Source organism: Syngnathus acus, chromosome 2 (genome assembly GCF_901709675.1).
Source record: "Syngnathus acus chromosome 2, fSynAcu1.2, whole genome shotgun sequence".
Taxonomy (NCBI): domain Eukaryota; kingdom Metazoa; phylum Chordata; class Actinopteri; order Syngnathiformes; family Syngnathidae; genus Syngnathus; species Syngnathus acus.
The window spans coordinates 13,094,367-13,115,052 of NC_051088.1; the positions used below are offsets into that span (position 1 = coordinate 13,094,367).

Here is a 20,686-nt window from a genome sequence, read left to right on the forward strand (position 1 = left end):
TGGATGTGTAGCATGCATCAATACCGCTGTCACAGACACACGCCTTTTCCGATGATTACAGGAGGTCTGGGGAGTTGAGTGAACTCTGGGATTTGGTGGGGGTTGGCTGGTAGATGACCCACATTAGCTTGTAAAGTCAGGGATAAAAAGGCATAGAATATTGAATTGTAGTCATTGTGGCCTGGGTGCTTCAGCTTTCTTGAGCACGCTTGTGCGTGATGCATAGCAGAGATAATAAAAAGTTGAGCAAACAAACAATTTGGGCAACAGACATGGTCGTACACGGGTAGTAGGTCGACGCAGCAAGCGAAGGAGGCAACAGGGATCGGACAGCAACTAGACCAGGAGCAAGTCGGGAACAGACGGGTAGCATACAGGACAAACTGACTGATTAGAGTGGGAGGTTTAAATAGGGAAGTTGGTGAGCAGGGAGAGGCGTGGTAATGAATTTATTAGGAACAGGTGTCTGGCAATGAACGTGGCCGTGAGCAGAGTACGTCATTGGCAAGACGCCGACCGGGTGGCACCCACAGGTGGAGGAGGAGCGCTGACCAAGGTACTGGAGGAGCGGAGGCGTGACAGGCTCTTTTTGAATCAAAACCAATTAGAAGAAGGCTGAAAAATTGAAATAAAAATATGAAAGATGCCTGCTATACCAATCAACAACAAAAACAACTCAAATACCTTTTACCCTAATAAATATATTTAATCCGAACTCGACCATCTACATTGGTGTTCACTTTAATACTTGGCAGATATTTAGTATAAAATTATAATACATCCAATTCTTATACATACAACAGAATAGATAGTACAGAGATATAAAAATATGGAGTTTAGAAAAATACTTCAAAAACAAATTGCAGAAAGAATAGTCTTCGGTGTTTTTTTTAGGCACACAAATACAGTATTTCTTACGCTATACCTCATATTTATCAAACAAAACAATTATTACATATGATGATTTGAGTAAAGCAAGAGGTTTTACAACCAATGGGAAATAATATCCATACTGTAATAAAAGGGAATACTACTTTGTATTTGGTAGAAAAAAAATGTAATGTCCTTTTTTTAAGGTCCATGGCGGCCTGCGGAGAATCTGTTACAACGAGTTGGCCGTGATGAAAACGTAAATCCTGGCGTGGAAGGTGGTGAAGGTCCCCTGCCTCCAAAGCTTCATCTCCACATGAATCAAGAAGTCCCTCGGGCCCTCAACCTGTCTGTGTAAGTACACGGCGCCCGTGTAGGCATTTAGCTTGCGGGTGCTGAAGTAGTTTTCCTCGTTTCCCTCCGTGATGCTGACGATGACGTTGTCTCCGGAGTAAGCGGGCGAAGGTCCGATGCGGAAGATCTGAGCGGGGATGACGATGTTGGACTGGAAACTGAGGTAGTAATAGGTGATTCTCAGCGGTGAGTTTTGACACTCCAGGTAGTTGGGACAGCTCATCCGCTCACAGCGACTACAATTGACCCCAAAAAGCAAAAAGTTGGAAAAAAAATCAACCCAAAAAAAAAACAAATCTACAACAAATATTTATTTATTTATTAATAATAATAATAATAAAGCTCAGTTTTTATTGACACCATAATGGAATGATATCTAGTAAAGTGTTTATTATTTAATAATCATCCCATTGTTGTGAATTGATTTTTAGGATACTCACATGTCAGACACTTTGCGGTAGTTTGCTGGGCAGCTGAAAGAGAGGCAGCGGAAGCCACCTTGGATGTTGTAGCAGGTTTCAGCTAGCGAGCAGTTATGGGCCCCTGTGGTGCACTCATCGATATCTAGACGTTTTGCGCACAGGAAACGAGGCATGAGCACGGATGTGCAACAAAGATTGAATCATTTCTCCACATATGAATGTTCCTGCAGATGATGTTTTCACCTCTGCATGAGCGTCCGTTTGGTGACATTGTGTATCCAGTTTCCGGACACGTGCACTGATAACTGCCAGCAACGTTGACGCACTTATAAGTGCACAGATGGCCGATGCTTTGGGAACACTCGTCGATATCTGGCGGGCAGGGCGGAGATAATTCAACCAGATGATTACCTTCTACTGTCATGGTGTGATGATGCTATTTGTAAAGATGAGTTTGGCACACCTTCACAGGTGTGGCCGTCCTCCCGCAGGTGGTAGCCCTGTCTGCAGTAGCACTGGTAGGAGCCGTAGATGTTGGCACACTCCTGACCGCAAGGGCTTGACAAACACTCGTTCACATCTGGAGATGAAAGGTTCCATCATCCAGCTCATTACTGTCACAATGTATCTGATCAAAGGCTTTTAAGTCTTTCTATTTGAACTGAAATGTTGCTATTAAGTCAATTATGCTTTTATTGGCTCCAAGGGAGGCAACTCGAACATCATTACCAATAATACACCGTTCACTGGACTGGAGGAAGAATATCAAAAAGTCTAGCCCACAATCACATACAGACATGTTTGCACACTTTAACCCCCCAAAAATTACGCTGACATGCACCAACACGCACACATGGATGCACACACATGCCTACATTAGCAGCCGCTAATAGACACACCTTCGCAGTTATTGCCGTCGCCGGATAAGCGAAAGCCGGTGGTGCACGAGCATTGATAGGAGCCCGGAGTGTTCTCGCAGGTCTGAGCACAAAGACGACCCGGGTAGTGCCAGCACTCATTTACATCTGCAAACAAAACAGAGGCTGCAGACTTCGAAGAGGAATCGATTTTAAAAGCCAACAGCTAGCGTCCAACGTACCGACACACATGCGTCTGAAGGAGTCGTACTGATAACCGGTCTGACATTCGCAGCGATAGGACCCGGCCAGGTTGTGGCACAGCTGGCCATCTCCGCACTGATGGGCACCACTCTGGCACTCATCCACGTCTGTAAGACACACAAGGACGTTTAAGAGATGAACTTCTCCATTGTGTGCAAATGGTGGCTTCAATGTCATTTTGCCACCTATGACTTAGAAAACAAAGCTGGGTGAAGATCCAGAGCCCCTTTCAAGCAACTACAATGACTGTAACTACATTCATGCCAAAAATGTAAATGGATCAGTCGTGAGTTTTGTTGGATGCAAAAATTAGCATAACCTAAAAGATTTCACTTGATTGCTCTGTGAAATTGGCGAGATTGGAGAAATGTCGTTTATTAGATTGGGAAATTGGAATATTTGGTTTCTTTTAGGGGCTTGTGAGGACTCGTTTTTAATCTTATGGATTGCTTACTTGTATGAAACAGGGCACGGACATGTTCTGAAAATAGCTGACAAGTGTTTTAAATTGTGAAATGAAGTGAATAATGTTGTTTATTTAGCAACATCTATGTGAAAAGGTCAAATAAGTATTTCCTTTTCAAAGCTCAAATGCTCCAGCTGGTAAAATCGGTTCACGTTCCTTGTCAGCGAAGCAGTAAGTTCAATTTTAAACTCATTATTTTCTTTTTTGAAAGCAAGGACTTTTTACTTTAAATGGAAATGGACACAAGATTGCTTAGCTGTGGCTTTGATTTTGTTCTGTGGCAACTTCCCTACTTGGAATATTTCATGTCAGAAGAAACAAGAAAAAAAAAAAGGACAATGATATACCAGCATGATTTTTTTGTAGTTCAGTATAACTTTAATCATCATCATTTCATTTCTTCATTAAAGAGGACTGACACATTTGTACTACATAACACTCAAGGTGATTCTGTGACTCCATTTTGACTTAATGTTTTGTTGGAAAAACAAATGGCTTTGCACTAATAAAATGTATTGTTAAGTTAGAAAGTAAAAAAAGTTTCCTCTTTCTCTCTCTAGTCATCACTTGACTTTATTGTGAAGCAAGGCAAGATGTAACCAGTTGTTAACTGCCTCTTCCTATGTGTACTGTATATGACCCCGCCCACCAATGAAGAAATAGAACGCCCGCCCTATAGCAGACCTTAAATGTATTTTTATATTAAAATGTAACTTTTTATTCTCAAAGTGCTTGCCCTTCCTTGTCCCTCGTTTATTAAAGAGTTGACATACATATTCAGTTGCCAATCATTTCTTAGTTCTGTGCTTCTTTTTTTAATAACGCCAATCCCTCCGACTGTGCGCTGTTCAAGTGGTGCCTCGACGCCAAATCTTACCAATACAAGTGGTCCCATCAGGACTGGTGTGATAGCCACGGCTGCATATCATCTTCCTCTGGCACACGTAGGACCCCACTGTGTTGATGCAGTTAAAGCCTAAACTGCACGGCTCGGTGTGACACTCATCGGTGTCTGGTGTGCAAATACACAAAGCGATCGAAGTGAGCAAAAAAAAGGGACACAGAGGCAACGGGACGCCACTTGAAGCACATTCAGATATTAACACAATTGAGATGCTTTGGAGAAATGAACAGCATGTCAGATTTTCTCCATATTTCAGAGCATTTCTTCAAGTTCTTTTACAGTGGTGTCGGCTGCCTCAACTTGCCCCAGTTCCTGCCCCTGGGCGCTAATTCCACAGCATCAGTTTGTACTCGGGTAGGACACAGGATTGCCTTTTATCCGCCCCCCGTCCCTTCCACCCTGCACCCCCCAACAGCAGCCTCTCTGATCTCCTGCCTGTGTGGCATTTAACCCCCGTGTCCCGGCGGCCTTGCAACTCCCTCACCTGGGTGACAGCAACATGCAGCCATCAAGGGCTGCATGGGGGTCACCTGCTGGCAAAGGCCGCACATAACTAGACTGAACTTGGTTAAAAAAAAAAAGAAAAGAAAACACTCCATTCTCACTCGACATAGTTGGAGCTTATTCTTGGAATAGGCAAAAGTTCTTTTACAGTGGCGTCGGCTGCCTCAACTTGCCCCAGTTACTTTTGCATGTTTAGGTCATTTGCTATTCACGTATTAATAACAATAACAATACTTGATGTGTGCATGCGTGCGTATATTTAACCAGAAGGTCAAGAAGAAAGATTTCTCCTACCTAAACAGTTGCCTTGTGCGTCCCGTTCAAATCCAACAGAGCAAAGGGGTTTGAGGTTGCACTTGAACGACCCTTCTGTATTTACGCACTCATATTCGGGCATGCAGTCATGACTGCCTTCCATACACTCATTAATATCTGTGAAAGAGAGTAAAACACAAAGGCTGATTAAAGTGTGTCCATGAATTTCACACAAATCGGCACAATAACTAATCTGTGCATCCATCATTACTTAACAGTCCATGCGTTTTTCTATTTTTATGCCTTGGCTCAATGACGGTGTTCCATAAATGCTGTAACACAAAAGGCGTGCAATGCTTTACGCCACCACTAGATGGCAGTATGGTCTACTGGTGAAGTGTAGGTCTCACGTGAAGCCGGTTCTCCGGGCCTGTTAAATTCTTAAAGCTGCCAGGTAATTAATTATGATGCGTCATACTATATAGCAATCTTGTCTTTATCATCCATAATTGACTTAATGATGCAATTCTCTATTTAACTGTCAAAATTACCTCACACCTTCTGCGAGATATTTGAATGAACATCTGTCTAGTTTGACGGAAACTGGTGGCGTATTCCTCAAGAGTCTTCTCAACACCTGCCTTCCAAGGGATTTACTCCTTGTCAATCAAACGACATCTGTTGCCACAGTAAAACCCCAACACTCGAGAGGAATCACTATCTCGAAGAATTACAAATCATGGTGTATATGTGTCGAGTAGTTTCAAATAGTGCCAAATGGAGTTCGCCGGTGTAACTGCATCGTCGAGCCGCCCTAAGGTCACGACAGATTACGCACAAACCTGCAAAGAGAGGAAGCAGGATACAAAATGCAAGACGGGCGGTGACCTCCCTAACAGCCAAGGCATCAGGAATGTGTATACCTTGAACGAATAAAGGATATGCATTCCAAACTGCTGGTGAGAAAGTCGGTTTAAATCTGATGAGCCAGAAATTAACTGGCACAGGCGATAAAGACCTAATTAAAGAAAACAAGGGAGAAATGGATGATATTGTTTGTATGTATCCCCATGGTATACATTCCTTCGCCTGTATTACTTACAGATGGGAAATTGACTTAATCTGTCTGATATATCTAATTTCATACCCAGCAATTTGGAAAGTCAGATTTTTTTCGTACTGCACCAAGAGTGGGATCTAACATCTGACAATAAATTAAATAGGTCATTCATTGTTATTGTATCTTTTCTCATGTGTTTGTTTGCGTCCTTGTGGGTGGTGGTGGTGATGGAAGTGGCGAGGGGGTCATTTTAATCATGTGAAGCACTTTGAGTTGCATTCTTATGTATAAAAAGCATTCTATGAAATAAGCTTGATTGACTCATTCATTGGCAATCGAGAATTGCAAGTTGCAATGTTCCCTTGATTTTTTCAATTTATTACAGCAGTCAGACTATGTCAGAATGCTTGCTTCGAAAAAGGTTTACCAGTAAAAGCACCCAAGTGTTACATAATGCTCATTCGTTTTTTTCCCGAGTATCTTTGCAACGCAACATTTGTCAAAACCTTCTCTGCTGTTGCCGTATTATTGTTATTAGTCAATATATTTTAACGAACAAAATAAGGTCTCTCGCGCAGTGCGCCATTCAAGCTGGGACCACCACTCGGAATTAGCACCGTATTTCTATCCTGTGCACACACTCTGCAGTTGGCACCCAAAAAAGCAACTGTTGCAACCCTCCAAAGCGCCACCTTAATAACCCGAATATTAATGTCAGGCTAGCACAATTGATTATCAATCTCAACCACACCATTGTGTGTCATTCTGGCAGAGCGCCGCAATTAATTTCACCCCCGTTGTCTATTTGCTTCCACTGTGACAAGGGACAAGAGTTCAATTACATCGTCTTCGTCCGCCACCAACAGGAAGAGACAACAAAGCCTTAATGGCCTAAATGCTTTCTGCTTAGAGCCTCGCTTTTTAATACAGTTTCTTTTTAAATGCTCTTTGTGCTTGATTGAACATTCTTTACATTTACAAGCAGCGCAAGATTAGAGAAGTCGCCTTGATTGGCTCCAACAAAAGCCTGCAGAGGCAAACAGCACTTGCCGCACATCGAATAATCATCGACAAGAGCACTGCTGCTGATTTGGGAATTGGATCTCTGCACGGGACAAATGTACGGCGCATGGGGGACATATTGCACACTGGGCGCTTGCCTTGCATGGATATGCACAGCAGCTCTCCATCCTGAGATGAAAGTGGGAGCAAATTCCATGGTAGCTCGAGTGGCACGTTTTTCTTATTTCCGTTTTGGGTCTACAATTAGTTCTAATCTATTCAATGTGCTTTATTCATTCTGTGAATTCAAGTATTTTGCTTTTTGATGCTAATACAAATTTGGCACACCTTTACAAATGTCTCCGTTGATTTGGTATCCCGGGGGACATGTGATCAGTCTTTGGCAGACATAGCTCCCCGCAGTATTCAAGCAGCGTTCGTTCAACTGGCAGGCATGCGCTGACGTACACTCGTTCATATCTGAAACAGAAAGAAAAGAACAAAGGAGAAATGTATCACTGTGAAGAAAGCCAACCCACTAAGTATCTAATTTCAAAAAATATATCATGTATGTTTGAATTTGCATTATTTGTCTATTTCACAGTATGTTGCTAGGAGTTAAATAGATTAAAGCGGTATCTTCTCTGCACATCTTGAGGTGCTGATGAGATAAGAAGATAAATTAGCAAGAGGCATTCCAAGAATCTCACCCCAATTGGAGCCAAACTGTTCCTCAATGGAGAAGTGAAATTACACACCATATTGTGCTGTAATTGGATCCAACCTCCATACTCGACCCGGGTTAGCTGTCGGCAAATGTTTCCAGTGTTAAATGTGCCTTGCCTTCACAGGATTGTCCATCAGCCATGAGAGAGAAGCCTGGGAAACAAGAGCAGCGTGGCCTTCCGCCCTCAGGGATGCAATGTTGGTCACAAGGGCCGTTTCCTGCAAATATTAAAGCGGGATCAACACACTAAAATAAATCGGCCCCTGCCCTGACCTTGAGAACTAAAGCACGAGTAATAGGTAATAAAGCCCGTATCCCATTTCGTCAAAAATGTTCGCCAGGCGCTCACTTAAAAAATGGTGCGTTGAACTACATTTCTGACTGACAAGAAAAATGTTTGCATTCAGTAGAATATGGTATAAGATGACCATTTTTAAAGCAGTGTTTACTTGAGGATCTTAATTATTAATGTGTTCTCAAATCAGACCTTGACAAACAACAGAAATAAAAAAAAAAAAGCATTTTTTGATTTGAAAGTAAAATATCTTAATTGATGAGGCATTATAAAGAGAAATGCTGATAATAGTTGTTAGGTGCATCACACGCATTACTTTTCTTAAACCTGTACCCGATAAGGCTGCAAGCTAAGTTTTTTATATATGCGGAGGGGCGCTAGAAAATGGACGACGGGCCGCAAATGCCCCCCGGGCCGTAGTTTGCACACCAGTGGCCTAGCAGATCTAATCATGACTTTTGCAATTGAATAGACATGTCTAACTGTCAGCTTCTCTTCCTGTCATTTCAAATGAATTTGGACCTAACAGCGCTCAGTCTTGGCTCTCCCTTTCCCCTCATAAATCTGTCTAACCTTCACAGGGGTTGAGTGGCACCGAAGGCTGGGTGGGTGGCGTAGAAGAGGTGGTGGGCTCCGCCCCCTTGGTCTCATCCTCCTTCAGTGTGTTCTCCTCATCCACTGTCTCTGCGGAAACATGAATAAGCTCATTAAAGGCACAAGGGATTACACTATAATCAAGAAGTCTGCCTTGCCTACCGCTGCCGTAGTTAAAGGCTTACACCTATTTCGAATCTGACGCTAGCAGCCGTAGGAAAATATGTAAGAGCGGTGAAGGTGCGGCAGGAAAAAGCATTGCCTACAGACAAACATTTGCCTTTATTGGCCGGCTCCATCCCTGACTGTAATTTTGCATCCTGTTGTGACAGGTTTGTGTTGGCAAAAGTGTTGTTGATCAAGTCTGGTCCGCTGAAGCAAAGCCATACAACGTTATCTGCAAATATTTCTCATACTGGACATGTGAGCCGGCCTCCTGTTTTCAGTTTTTCCCAACCAGTGAAAATATTTTTCATCAAAGCCTGTAAAGCTTTTTTTGTCAGCCATGATTTGTGAAGAAAGGCTGTCAGTTCAGGAAAAGGTTGTCAGCATGTGATTTGAAGGGGCTTTTATCGGGCGGTATCGAGACTCGCAGACAGGAAGGAACTCAAAAGAGACGGAGAAAAGAATACACCGCGAACATGCGGGCAAATTACATCAAATGTTCGACGCTGACGTCAAATCATATTTAATACCACAGACACTTTTCCTGCTGTGGAAATGTCTGCTAGCACCACATAAAGTTGTACCTGGTGCACAAGTGAGAGCATCCTCTTGCAGCACGTATCCCGGGAAGCACTCGCAGCGGAAAGAGCCTGGTGTGTTTACACATCTGTGGTGGCAGATGCTGCCGCCGTAGATCAGACACTCGTCCATGTCCTCCACCTCAGTCGGCCCCTCCACAGCGTTCTCCCCATGTCGCTCTTCTCCGATCGAGAAGGCCTCATTCGGATAAAGGCTGTCGGCCACTGAAGCACACAGTTTTAATACTTTCATACATAAATACATAATAGTTTACAAATTTATATCTGACAAAAACACACCACCTGACAATTGATTACCAATGATGGGCGACACCATAATAGCTGTGCAGCGCCATTAAAATTGCTTCTTAAAGAGGAAGTCAACTAAAAAAATGTCTTTACAATAATGTGTAGTATGTGCCACCATTGGTCTAAACATGGCATTCTGATTGATACTTCATTTGCGGAATATAATTTAGGCAGCAAAATTCAACCATTTTTATCCATCTCAGGGGGCGGCCATTTTGCCACTTGTTGTCGACTGAAAATGACATCACAGTTGCCAGCAACCAATCACGGCTCACCAGGTTTCTGATGCTAAGCTATTTATTAGTCATATTAAGTCAACCAAGTTGTGTTTATTTTATGTTTGAAAAAGAAACTTCACTGTTAAAATGGACTACCAATAAAATACCGGCATAACCAAGTTGATAATTTTATATGATTTATATGATACGGGGTTGTCAGCATCTGTCGAATTTGACTAACTTAGTTCAAGGCAAGTGATCAATAGCGTTATTAAATAACATTTTTAAGGTAACTGTGGCATAGTACATATAACAGATTAAAATAAAATAACAATGGTAAAATACTAATCCCCATATATACCGTACACTAAAAGGCATTAACTTTGATCTGTAGCCAGTCTAGGCCGATAACGATTTACAAGCAAAACAATCCTTTAGAGCGATTTGGATTTCCAATTAAATGAGTTTTCAAACTGCAAGCAATACACAACACCAAGACAAAACTTGGAACAGCAAAGCAGAGAAGTAAAAGCAAGTACACTACTCGATCTCTTCGAATTAACCAAGCGAGCTGGACAGGACGATTGCACTTTGTTCTTGGAGGCCATTACGCCATTTGTCAGCCATGCTGGGGGACCTGCTTCATTTAAATGCCAAGAAAACAGATTACCTTTGGTCCGAAGCACTACTTTTTCCCGGCAGTGCATCGATTGAATGCGTTCACCTCTTGGCATGAGGCATACAACACGTTAGTAATTTGCTTTGTGTTTTCTTTTTGTGGTTTCTGCACTTCCTGTCCATACCTCTTTTTGGTGGTGAAGTAGCACTAAGGGCGGGCTTCTCTTTAACAGCATGCCAGCTTTCATGACCCTCTTCCCATGTCTCCGCCCCCTCACAGCAAAAGAGGAAAACGTGTCTGCAGGGGAGGCCCATGTGCCGGTGGGCTTTACACTCTTGAACTTCACTGCGGAACTTCCGCCCCAGAGAACAGCAGTCACAGCACTCCTGGAAGTCATAACATGTAGCATGTGGCTTTTGGGTTTTTGTGGCTGATACAGTTGGCTACAAAGTAGATACTTCATGAGCACACAGATCGTCTATGGCAGTTTTAAATCAGATGCACAAGAGTTGGCCTTTCTAATCGAAACATACATTGATTTCCTTCCGTCCTCGAGATTTAATTAAGAAAAAAAATATCTCAAACACACTTAATTTCGCTTTTCAAAAGACGTTTTTTGTTTTTAAATGTAATTATTGTCATTCATGTGATCGTTCCTAGAATATGTGCAGGCTGTTCAATAATCAAGTTGGGAAATGAATAAATTGGGTTTTTTTTCAATCAAGATTTTGTTTCATGAATCCATCTGGGAATGAGCTGCTAAAAATTGTTTGGAACATAGATGAAAATATTATACCGTGAAAAATGTTTCAGTCCAAAAAAATCCTTGACATCATTGAAGTATTTAAAGGACGACATTAACAGAAAATTGACAGAAAACGTCTCTTGCTGCATTACCATGTTAAATTATTCGGTCCATTTCCTGAACATGTTTCTGCAATTACAAAAAGGTCAAACATTTCTTCCAAAGGTCTCCTTTGAAGATAGCAAAGCTTGTAAGACGGTGGGAATCTTCAGCAATAATTGACTTTCAGTCATTTGTCGAAATTAAATAAGGCAATTGACCAAGGACTTGAACTAGAATCATCAAACACTGACTACATAGCATCGATTTTTCTGTGACTAATGCAATTGTCAAATACAAATGCGGACAGAATTCAGCCTAACTTGTAAATTGTCATTTTGACTTAACCCAGTGAACTACATTTGCCCTTTGCCGCTGCATCAGGCCACAATGACTTGCCTTGTAGGAACTGTGCCCACACGTATCAACGGCATCCTCCACACACATATCTCCGTCTTTGGCCGCACCGATTCCAGCCAGACATCGGCTTTCTCTCAGGGAGCCGAGGCAGCACCGCTGCTGAGATGTCCTGACAGAAAGAAAAAAAACATATAGGTGAAAAAGACTGCTGAGACATGATGGAGTTTATTCCAAAAATAATTATGGATAATTACGACAATTGAACAATTTTCTGGATTTAACTGCAATTTGAGGTTATGCTTGTAGCAAAAAACACAAACGAAAATGAAGTCATTAATTTGTCAATTGACCTTGAAAAAAAACTTGCCCGTTTCGTCACTGTAAAAAAATGTTTGAAATACAAAGTTTCAAGTCAACACGCTTTGCTAAAAGATGTTGCTGTTTTGTGTTGTGTTGTGTTGTGGCTTTCTAACAAAGGATTACTTTCCAGAACAGCTGTCAACAATTCTATACTCAACCCCAACTTAAACCACAAACAACGTTCTTGCTTTGTTGCTCTAACTAAAAGTGTTGCCTTAAATGACAGTAATTTATATTTTCAAGTCCAAATAAATCATTTTCATGTTGGCACATATTCGGCTGTAACTCCTCAAACCAACCTCAAGATTTGAGATATTGAACATGACACAGGGTACGTTCAAATGAAATGAAAACATGTGCAGGACTTCGAACAAAAGTCTCACCAGCAGATGGACTGTCTATCTTGCGTGGGTCGATCCATGTTGCTGCAGTGACCATTAACTGAAGCCCATTTTGCCCCAGTCTCACAGCAGGCTTCCACCAGCTCCACGACTGACACTGTGAAACATAAACACACATTTTTCCTGACTCCACGTTTCATACTCTTTAAATATTAGAAACAAATGGGAGTTCAGGTGCAACAAGGTTCACATTTGAATGGCTTTGATACGGCAGTAAATGTCAAGCGAGCAGACAGAATTAAAGAATTAGGACTGTATTTGGCGATGGTACACTGATAATAAGAGGCACATTTTGTTCTCAGATTTCCCATCCCTCACATTCATTTGGCAGGGAGAAGCAAGGAAACCTGTTGAAAATACATTCAGAGCAAAATTGGACTTATTTGCAACATCTGGGCTAATCAGCGCAGGAGCAGAGGAAAGAGCAACACATTAGCACTTCCTTTGAAACTGGGTCAAGGAGCAGACGGAGTAAAAACACATTATCCAGTTTACTGGGAAAATATGCTTTTACATGGCAGTGCATTCCAGCTTGGAGCTAAACTAGCTGCCCTGGTGCCTTTCTCAGCCAACATATAGTATTTTTCATACCTTGTTTGAATCTTATGATTGTGTTTTAGGTGATGGCATTAACCTAGAATTATTGATTTTAAAAATGTTGATTATTTTTCAGTATATCTTGGTCCTTTGGCTCCAAATCCTAAGTCACCACATGTACCTGAAATTGACTGCTCACCAGCTCAGGGCATACCCTGACAGGCTCCAGCCCACCTATGAGCCTAATGACAACAAACAGTATATAGAATGGATGGATGCCTCCAACAGTAACTATGTTGTGTTTGGAACTAGTGATCGTGAGGCTTAGGTGGGGAGGTATGCCTTCTATCAACATTTTTTTCTTCCAAATTACGCTACACAGTCCATTTCTGACATCCAAGAGTGGACTGCAAACCATGAAGTACAATAAAAATCATTTTCAGAATCAGTTTTTTGTAGCAACACATCCTATCAAGGGGCATAATTGTGGGTTGTTTATTCTTTACCAAAAGAGTACCGTATTTTCTGCACTATAAGGCGCACCTGAAAACCTCAAATTTTCTCAAAAGCCGACAATGCGCCTTATAATCCGGTGCGCCTTATATATGGACCAATATGGATTTGTGGATGAGGACTTATTTATTAAAGTAAGCTTTGCGTGTTCATTTTGTGTGTTGTGTGATAATAACGTTTGAGCAACGTTGAGTTATGGATATATTGTTTCACTATTTCGAGTGTTACTGTTTTCACTATTTCGAGTGTTACTATATTGTGATTGCATTAACGTTTGAGCAACGTTGAGTTATTTATTCTATGCGCCTTATAATCCGGTGCGCTTTATATATGGACAAAGTTTTAAAATGGGCCATTTATTGAAGGTGCGCCTTATAATTCGGTGCGCCTTATAGTGCGGAAAATACGGTACCACAATTTTGCCTTTGAGTGGAGAATGAGGACCATCTTTATTCACCAAGCCTGTCATTGTATTTGTCTATTAGTGAAAGGTACCACATACTTCCCTCTTGTCCAAATCCAAACCAGTGACATCAGTCTCCTGGAAAATATGTCGGTAGAATAACAAAGGACAGGTACAGCTCTCAACATGTCTGGAGTGTCATAAAAGCAGCCGCATGCTGCCACTAATCAAGGCTTGTTTTGCAGACTTAGCAATGAGTTTCCATACAATTGAAGTGGTTAGAACAAATCCGACATTTTAATAAGACGGCCTATGACATCTTATCCTTGCAGATGGCTGTTTGTGAAAGCCAAAAGGCTTTTTTTGTCAGGATGACGTCATATCAAATCCACTGCAGCCAGTTTGGATTCTGATTGACAGTTTTTGCCTTAATCTCCTTGAGACTCTTAGCCAACAATCATTTCATTCGTCTTTTTTAACAATAGGGTTACAGTAAATTGACATAAGCTATTAGGAGTTGCCTTGGGCTCAGATGGGGCCGGAACGCTAAATCCAATTACACCTCCTTGCGGTGACCCTTCACCTATCTGCAGCCCGAAGAATGTGGCATGATGAAACTGCCATTCATTATGTTTCACATAGCACACAACTACACTGAAAAAGAGAAATCCCAGACTGTGTAAATGGGGTAAAAGACTAGGACATTGTTTTGCTGATAAAAAAAAAAACGCTTAAAGCACTGACAATCAAGGCTAACACATTAGCTAAGAGCTATTTCTAACTCCCTACATACACCTAATCTAAGTTGACCTTTCCCATGTTTTTACTGGCTCAACTTGCTGTTTTCAAAGTACTGATGTGCAGTAAATTATGTAGAATACGTTTTATGAAATTTACTGTGCAGGATGGGTCGGGGAGGTTAAGCCCACAAATTTGCCATCTTAAGAGATATTACAAGTGCTGTAACAGAGCTATTGCTACACCGACGGAGCTGGCTGTGCAAATGTACACTTGGGACAAGGCAATGTCCTGCTTCGTTGGATCCTTACTGAAAGGCAAATAAATCCTGGTTCTCTCGTTGTGCCTCTGATGCGCCAATTTACCAGGAAGCCAATTCTGAGTACAGTATTTGAATAATAAATACGAACACATTGTTACACTCCCAACGCCCAAAAGGTGCTACGTTTCTCACACTAGCACATTTTTAATGGCATATAGCTAAACCTAATAGATATTCTAGTAGCTACATTTCAGTGATTGCTGTCCAGACAAAGAGGCAAACAAACTGCAAACAGATGCTGGCGCATTGCTGCAAGGGAGCTAAAGTTGCCAGGAGCCAACAAGCAACTCTTAAGGCTGGATAAAAACTTGTTACAGGCTGTCAGGACTAATGGTGCTTTGAATTCTTATAGCCTGTGCTTCTCAAAAACACAGGCTGAATTCATTTCAAACAGCTCAACATCTGCTTTGAAAATGAATATTCAATTGGTTTAGTATGTTCAACTCAAAACAACATATTCCTTGCTTCTCATTTCCTCTTTGTACTCGATTCATTCCAAGGTCTGAATTCAAAGCAGAAAGCAGGAAAGGCTCATTCAAGGCTCCAGATGTCTTGATTTTGGTATGACTCCAGCCCAATGGAAGTGTGTTACTAATTATTTTATGAATGTAACAAATAATATTAAAGGATTTTGAGTCTACTAATATATACACATAAGATACTTTTTATTGTTTTTCGGTGTCTGGGACAATGTTTCTGAGCAGTACATGACAAATGCAGACTGGTTCTTTTGGATCAAGAAATGTTGTGGAGGGCAGATTGGAATTCTTGGACATGATCTAAAAGACACCAATAACCCGAGATTGACCTCATTCGTATTCCTGACACACACGCAAAGGTCAACTCTGGAATTCACCTTGCATTTCAAAAAATGCATATGTTGGCCTCACGCTCACATTCTGCATGTTACGACAATGCTAATAATAACCTGTTTTGTTTTTTAAGTCTGCAGTCCAAGTGAAAAGGTAATATGGAGGTAAGCTTCAGATGAGATGATTACTGGCAAGATTGGGAAAGTAGCAACCTCACAGGAGACAAGTCATCACAGCAGCTCTGTAGGGAACACTGAGTTTGGTCTGGCAATCAAGTCACTACAGTGGCCTCATTCATCACACCGGTCTTACACCATTTGCAGGTACAACCCCCAAGAAATCCTATCCTAAATCCGGACCGGTATCAGAAGGCATCAACAATCCCAACCCCATTTCCTCTTGAGCGCATTCTGCATCTGTTTGGACTGAGGGAACAAATGACATGGAGTCAACACATTTATTTTGAAACACAGCAAAGGGCGAATGATTAGAAAAGGTCATCAAACGTATAGGATACAAAATTTTCCAGCTCAAGATCCAGTGGCCTGTGTTACCCAAAATTATCACGTATTGCTATGATAACAAGATACACCGTACGTAAGCTAACATGAGCTAATATAAGTAAACAACAGATGAATCAAAAATCCTAATTGATGATAAAGACAAGGCATCTTTTTGCAATCCACATCCTTGTGAAAATCAGAATTCCATCCTCAAGCACTATACGCAAAGCTCACACTTGAGTCAGGCGTGACAAGGCCTGTAACATTCCCTAAGCGAGCACAAATAAAAATGAACTTTTCTGACTTTCAGTCATCAACTTAACACCTCGAAAGCAACTTGACACAGCGCTGCAAGTTCACCGGCACAGAAACACCTCCGAAATGCATTCAACATATGTTATGCGTACCTACAAATGCCAGGTGATGAAAGAAGTCGGTCTGACAGGCCCAGACAAAAAAAAACAGACCCTTAAACTAGCCTAAGTAGAAAAAAGAAACTCATTTTGAATTCACTGTCCTCTCTTCCCGATGTATTATAGTGTCAATTATATGCCCAATTTCCTGGCCCCCTCCTACTTATAAATAATCTTTGCCACCCAAGTTTTTTTTCCCTGCACTTTAGCCAACGGTAGATAAATGCTATCTGAGGTAAACACACTTTTCATGCACAATTGTAAGGCTTTCCCTGGAACACTGCCAGTTTGAATAGCGTCATTATGAATTCCTCCTCAAAAGACAGGAAGTGAGACAACGCATGTGTCGCATGGAAATGTCACAATAGTTGCAACCCCACCTTGACCTTGCTGGGGTCGAAATCAGCACAGTGTAGTTTGTATCTAGGTGGACATTTATCGGCGTCATGTTTGTCAACGCACAAAGAGAAAGGAGAAAACACTTACCGTTTAGCTCTCTATCTTCATGCTGGGGTTGGTAGTGGGAGATGTTTTGAGGGTGTCTTTGGGGCTGCTCTCCATCCTCCCTCAACCTGATTGGAGTCATCCTGGTGGGCAGGAGCTGGATTGTGGGCTGCGAGCCCTGAGCCTTCTCATCACCGTGCTCCATTGAAACGTTAGGGCCGCCAGAATGGACGATGTGGTGATTCCTGACACGACTATCTCGACTCTTTTTATTGTGGCTCTGATGTGCCATTTTGTGCACCACCGTTCTTCTACCGCCCTTTCCTTCATTTTCTTGGTGTGATCTGCGGTTCTCCAATGTCACTTTCTGTGTTGTTGTTTCAAGTGTTGATGTTTCTTTTTGAATCGTCGTGCTTATTGGACCCTGGTTACGCATGTCATCATCCTCACTGCTCTCCTCTCTTTTTTGTGGATCCCTCAGCGCGCTTCTGTCATCATTTGAGGTGGAGCTTGATTCAGGGGAAGCCAGTGGAACTGTAGTTGGTGGGGCCAGATTTCCGATTGGGGGAGATGTTGCCTCAGACTGTGAGTAGTCATAATCATCTGTGCCAAGACTGGGTGGATCTGGCTTGTACAAGGGGAGCGTGTTTCCCAGCATTAACTTGGTTCCAGAAGCATGGCTGTAAGTGTCTTTCAGAGTTTTGGTGTTCTCAGTGGTGGTTGCAACCTGTGTGGGCTTATTAACACTTTGGACGTCACAGTCAGGAATATGCGAGCACATTAGCTTGCCCCCCTCATCTGGACAGTGGCACACCTGACACTGGTCTATCTTAAAAGTAAATCCTGCTTCAAACTTCTTGTTGCCATGGGTACAACCAATCTGCCCACATTCCGCACAGCCATCTGCAGGTTGTAAAATATCAATGCAGTTTGGTGAAATTTCAGGGCACTCCATATAACGGCAGCTTATCGTCCCTCCTCCCTGCGGACAAGCGCATTCGGTGCTCCCAAAGTCCACAAAGTAGGATTTGCCCTCTGGGACTTTCCCTTTACGGAAGCCTGCTCGGACACAATCGTAGTATTGGTAGCCTTCACAGGAGCAGGCTTTTTGTGAACAGGTGGGACAACAGGCATCTGTGTCTAGGATGGTTTCAATGCAGTTCTGCAGAACTGGGCACTCCACACCTGTGCAGTCCTTCTGGCTACGGCAAGTGTGAATGCGCAGCAGAACCCAACACAAACACAAAACAAGTCTCGGTGCATTCATTTTGTGTTTAGAGATAGAAGACAACACTGTTTTTTTTAGGTGGATTCCAAAACAGGTGTTTCTATTAGCCTGTGGAAATGAAACATTGTGACATATTAATAGTGGGCTAAACTTTATGGTGTCATAATCATTAACTTTGACAGCCTGCTAAATATTGTTTTCTCTAAGCTTTTGTTTTGGTACCACATGGGGGTTACAAGTCATGGGTTATATTTAACCACATGTGAAATTGAGACAAAAGGTGATGCTAACAGGGAAATATGCTCCACAATAACACAGCGAAAATCATCAGCTGCTAGTAAAAGAGTGCAAAAACATAAAAGGTTACGACGTAACAAATCACTGGATTGCTTTCCCCCTGGATCATCGCACATCTTAAAACGTTTTCAATAAAAGTGTACATGGCCAACACACGCAGCATGACATGTTCTAAGTCATGAACTTTGGTCGCAATACATTTAATGGATAGCCAAGATGTTTTTTTCACATGTGCGCTGTCTACAGGTAGGAAAGCAGCGCAAAGTTTTCGTCGTCGGAGTAAGCGATGTGAGTGCCTTTTGAAAACCAGGTGTTTTCTATTTTGCTTTTCCCATTGCTGCTGGTATTTTGCGTGGGCTGCAAAAGCCAACTGTGGCATATCTTCTGAACATATTTGAATCATAAAATCTATATATTTGTTCCGAGTGATTTATGTAGTTGTTGATATTTCTTCCTCAAATGTTTTAAGCAGCCTTATTTCACAAGTTGGTTCTCGTGGAAAGCAGGGCTGTTTAAAATGTGGCAGATAATTGTGACAAAGAAACAAACTTGTTGATCTTGGAACCATGACAGATAAAGTATTTTTGTATTAATCCCCAGATAACAGGTGGTTAATTTACCAAACACTAAAAATTGGAATCTTTCGTTACAAAATGTTCAATCTATTCTATTCAAACGTGGAGGTCACCAAAGTGATTTTCATGCCATTAAAATATATGTAACATCTGTTTCACCACGTTAAGCCACTGTGGAACATAAAAGCGTCCTGCTGCAGTACCATTTAGGGAGTCAATGATGTCTTTGTGCTCAGCGGGTACAAAATTATTTTACCAGATCTCCTGTCTTTAAAAGGCACGTGGCCCCTTTGCTGTGGCGCCTTACTATGATCATGAGACACCATCTAAAAATGACCCAAACAACTGTCTTGAATATTCAAAGCCTTTCGTTTCTTTGGATAATCAGGAGGAATTAGTGTTAAATTGTGATTTGTGTTTTTTTCTCTGCCGTCCAGGGGTCAATAGCTGAACTATAACCACAACAAATGAAGCGCGTGCACATACGCACAACCACACGTGCAAACCTTGTTTTGGCTTTTGAGCAGCCTATAATGCACAAAGCTTTTTTTTTTTTAAATGCTTGCAGTTAGAAAAAAGCTCACTTAACCACAAATGTTGAAGTACAAATAGAAAAGGTTGTTACAGACTGTGTTAAGAAGATGACATTTAAATTGTAAGTTCATAACCAAGCATGCAAAATCTACATGGAATTTAAAAAAGCGGCAAAAATAAGTCATTCCCAACATTGCTGCTTGAGTTACAAACACTACATATCCCCCAGTGCACGGGCTGTTTGGAGTCGACCTACCTTGAACCCGATCCTGCAGAGTTGTGCTTCCCAAAGAAACTTGCGCGCAAAAAATGTGAGCAAGCTCAACTTCCGAGTAGACTGGGAGCGCCCTCGCCTTTTTTATTAAGGGAGGAGAGGAGAGAAGAGGAGAGGGGGGAGGGTGGGAGAAAGAGCCCGACCAACAATTCTACCACTGGCAACGCTTTGCAAAGATTTATGCCACTCCTGTCTCTGCAACACAAAATATAATATAGAATAGAATAGATCTTTATTGTCATTGTCACACATGTACAACGAAATTTAAAAAGTGCCAACCGATCAGTGCATGAAAATAAAAACATTTGCTGCAGCCTGATGAAGATACAGAAATTGTATGTTCACCATCAGTCTTAAAAGCCAAAATGCAGTTTAAATATGTATCAGAGAAGAATCAATAGTATTTATCTGTAATCAAATGTACACTTTATTTTACTTATTTATTAATTTAAGGTGGCAAACTCCAGCAGATGGCACTGTCTTCATAATTGACTGATAACTGGGGGGAAAAAAAGTGTTTTTTGTGTATCAGCATTCAGCATCCATTTCCACATTTAGCATGTGAATCATCATCAAACTTAAAAAATAGCACTTACAAAATTGAAACCACCCATTTTTATGTGAGTAAAAGCCCTGGAACTTATGAGTGATGATGTATGTTTGTT

General features: G+C 41.6%; 1 protein-coding gene across 2 annotated transcripts; it reads right to left on the reverse strand.

Annotated features, from left to right (window-relative positions):
* Positions 1-685: 685 nt before the first annotated feature.
* fbln2 (fibulin 2) lies at positions 686-20,112 on the reverse strand. Of its 2 annotated transcripts, XM_037239342.1 has the most exons (17): positions 20,004-20,112; positions 17,156-18,449; positions 12,411-12,525; positions 11,707-11,836; positions 10,648-10,849; positions 9,324-9,542; positions 8,554-8,664; positions 7,802-7,903; positions 7,307-7,438; positions 4,936-5,073; positions 4,111-4,245; positions 2,746-2,874; positions 2,546-2,671; positions 2,110-2,226; positions 1,890-2,018; positions 1,665-1,788; positions 686-1,460 (listed from the first exon to the last, which is right to left on the reverse strand). In XM_037239342.1, exons 2-17 carry the CDS (start codon positions 18,378-18,380, stop codon positions 1,103-1,105), a joined length of 3,492 nt encoding a protein of 1,163 aa, XP_037095237.1. In that variant the 5' UTR covers positions 18,381-18,449; positions 20,004-20,112; the 3' UTR covers positions 686-1,102. The 2 variants fall into 2 exon arrangements, with proteins under 2 accessions (XP_037095237.1, XP_037095244.1); XM_037239349.1 differs by lacking the exon at positions 1,890-2,018.
* Between the last annotated feature and the right edge of the window lie 574 nt (positions 20,113-20,686).

Excerpts from the sequence above, each read along its gene's own strand:
- fbln2 (XM_037239342.1), bottom strand. The coding sequence starts at position 18,380 with ATGAATGCACCGAGACTTGTTTTGTGTTTGTGTTGGGTTCTGCTGCGC. Across the intron at positions 11,837-12,410 it reads GATAGACAGTCCATCTGCTG|GACATCTCAGCAGCGGTGCT; the intron begins GTGAGACTTTTG and ends TCTTTCTGTCAG. Across the intron at positions 1,461-1,664 it reads TACCGCAAAGTGTCTGACAT|TCGCTGTGAGCGGATGAGCT; the intron begins GTGAGTATCCTA and ends GGTCAATTGTAG.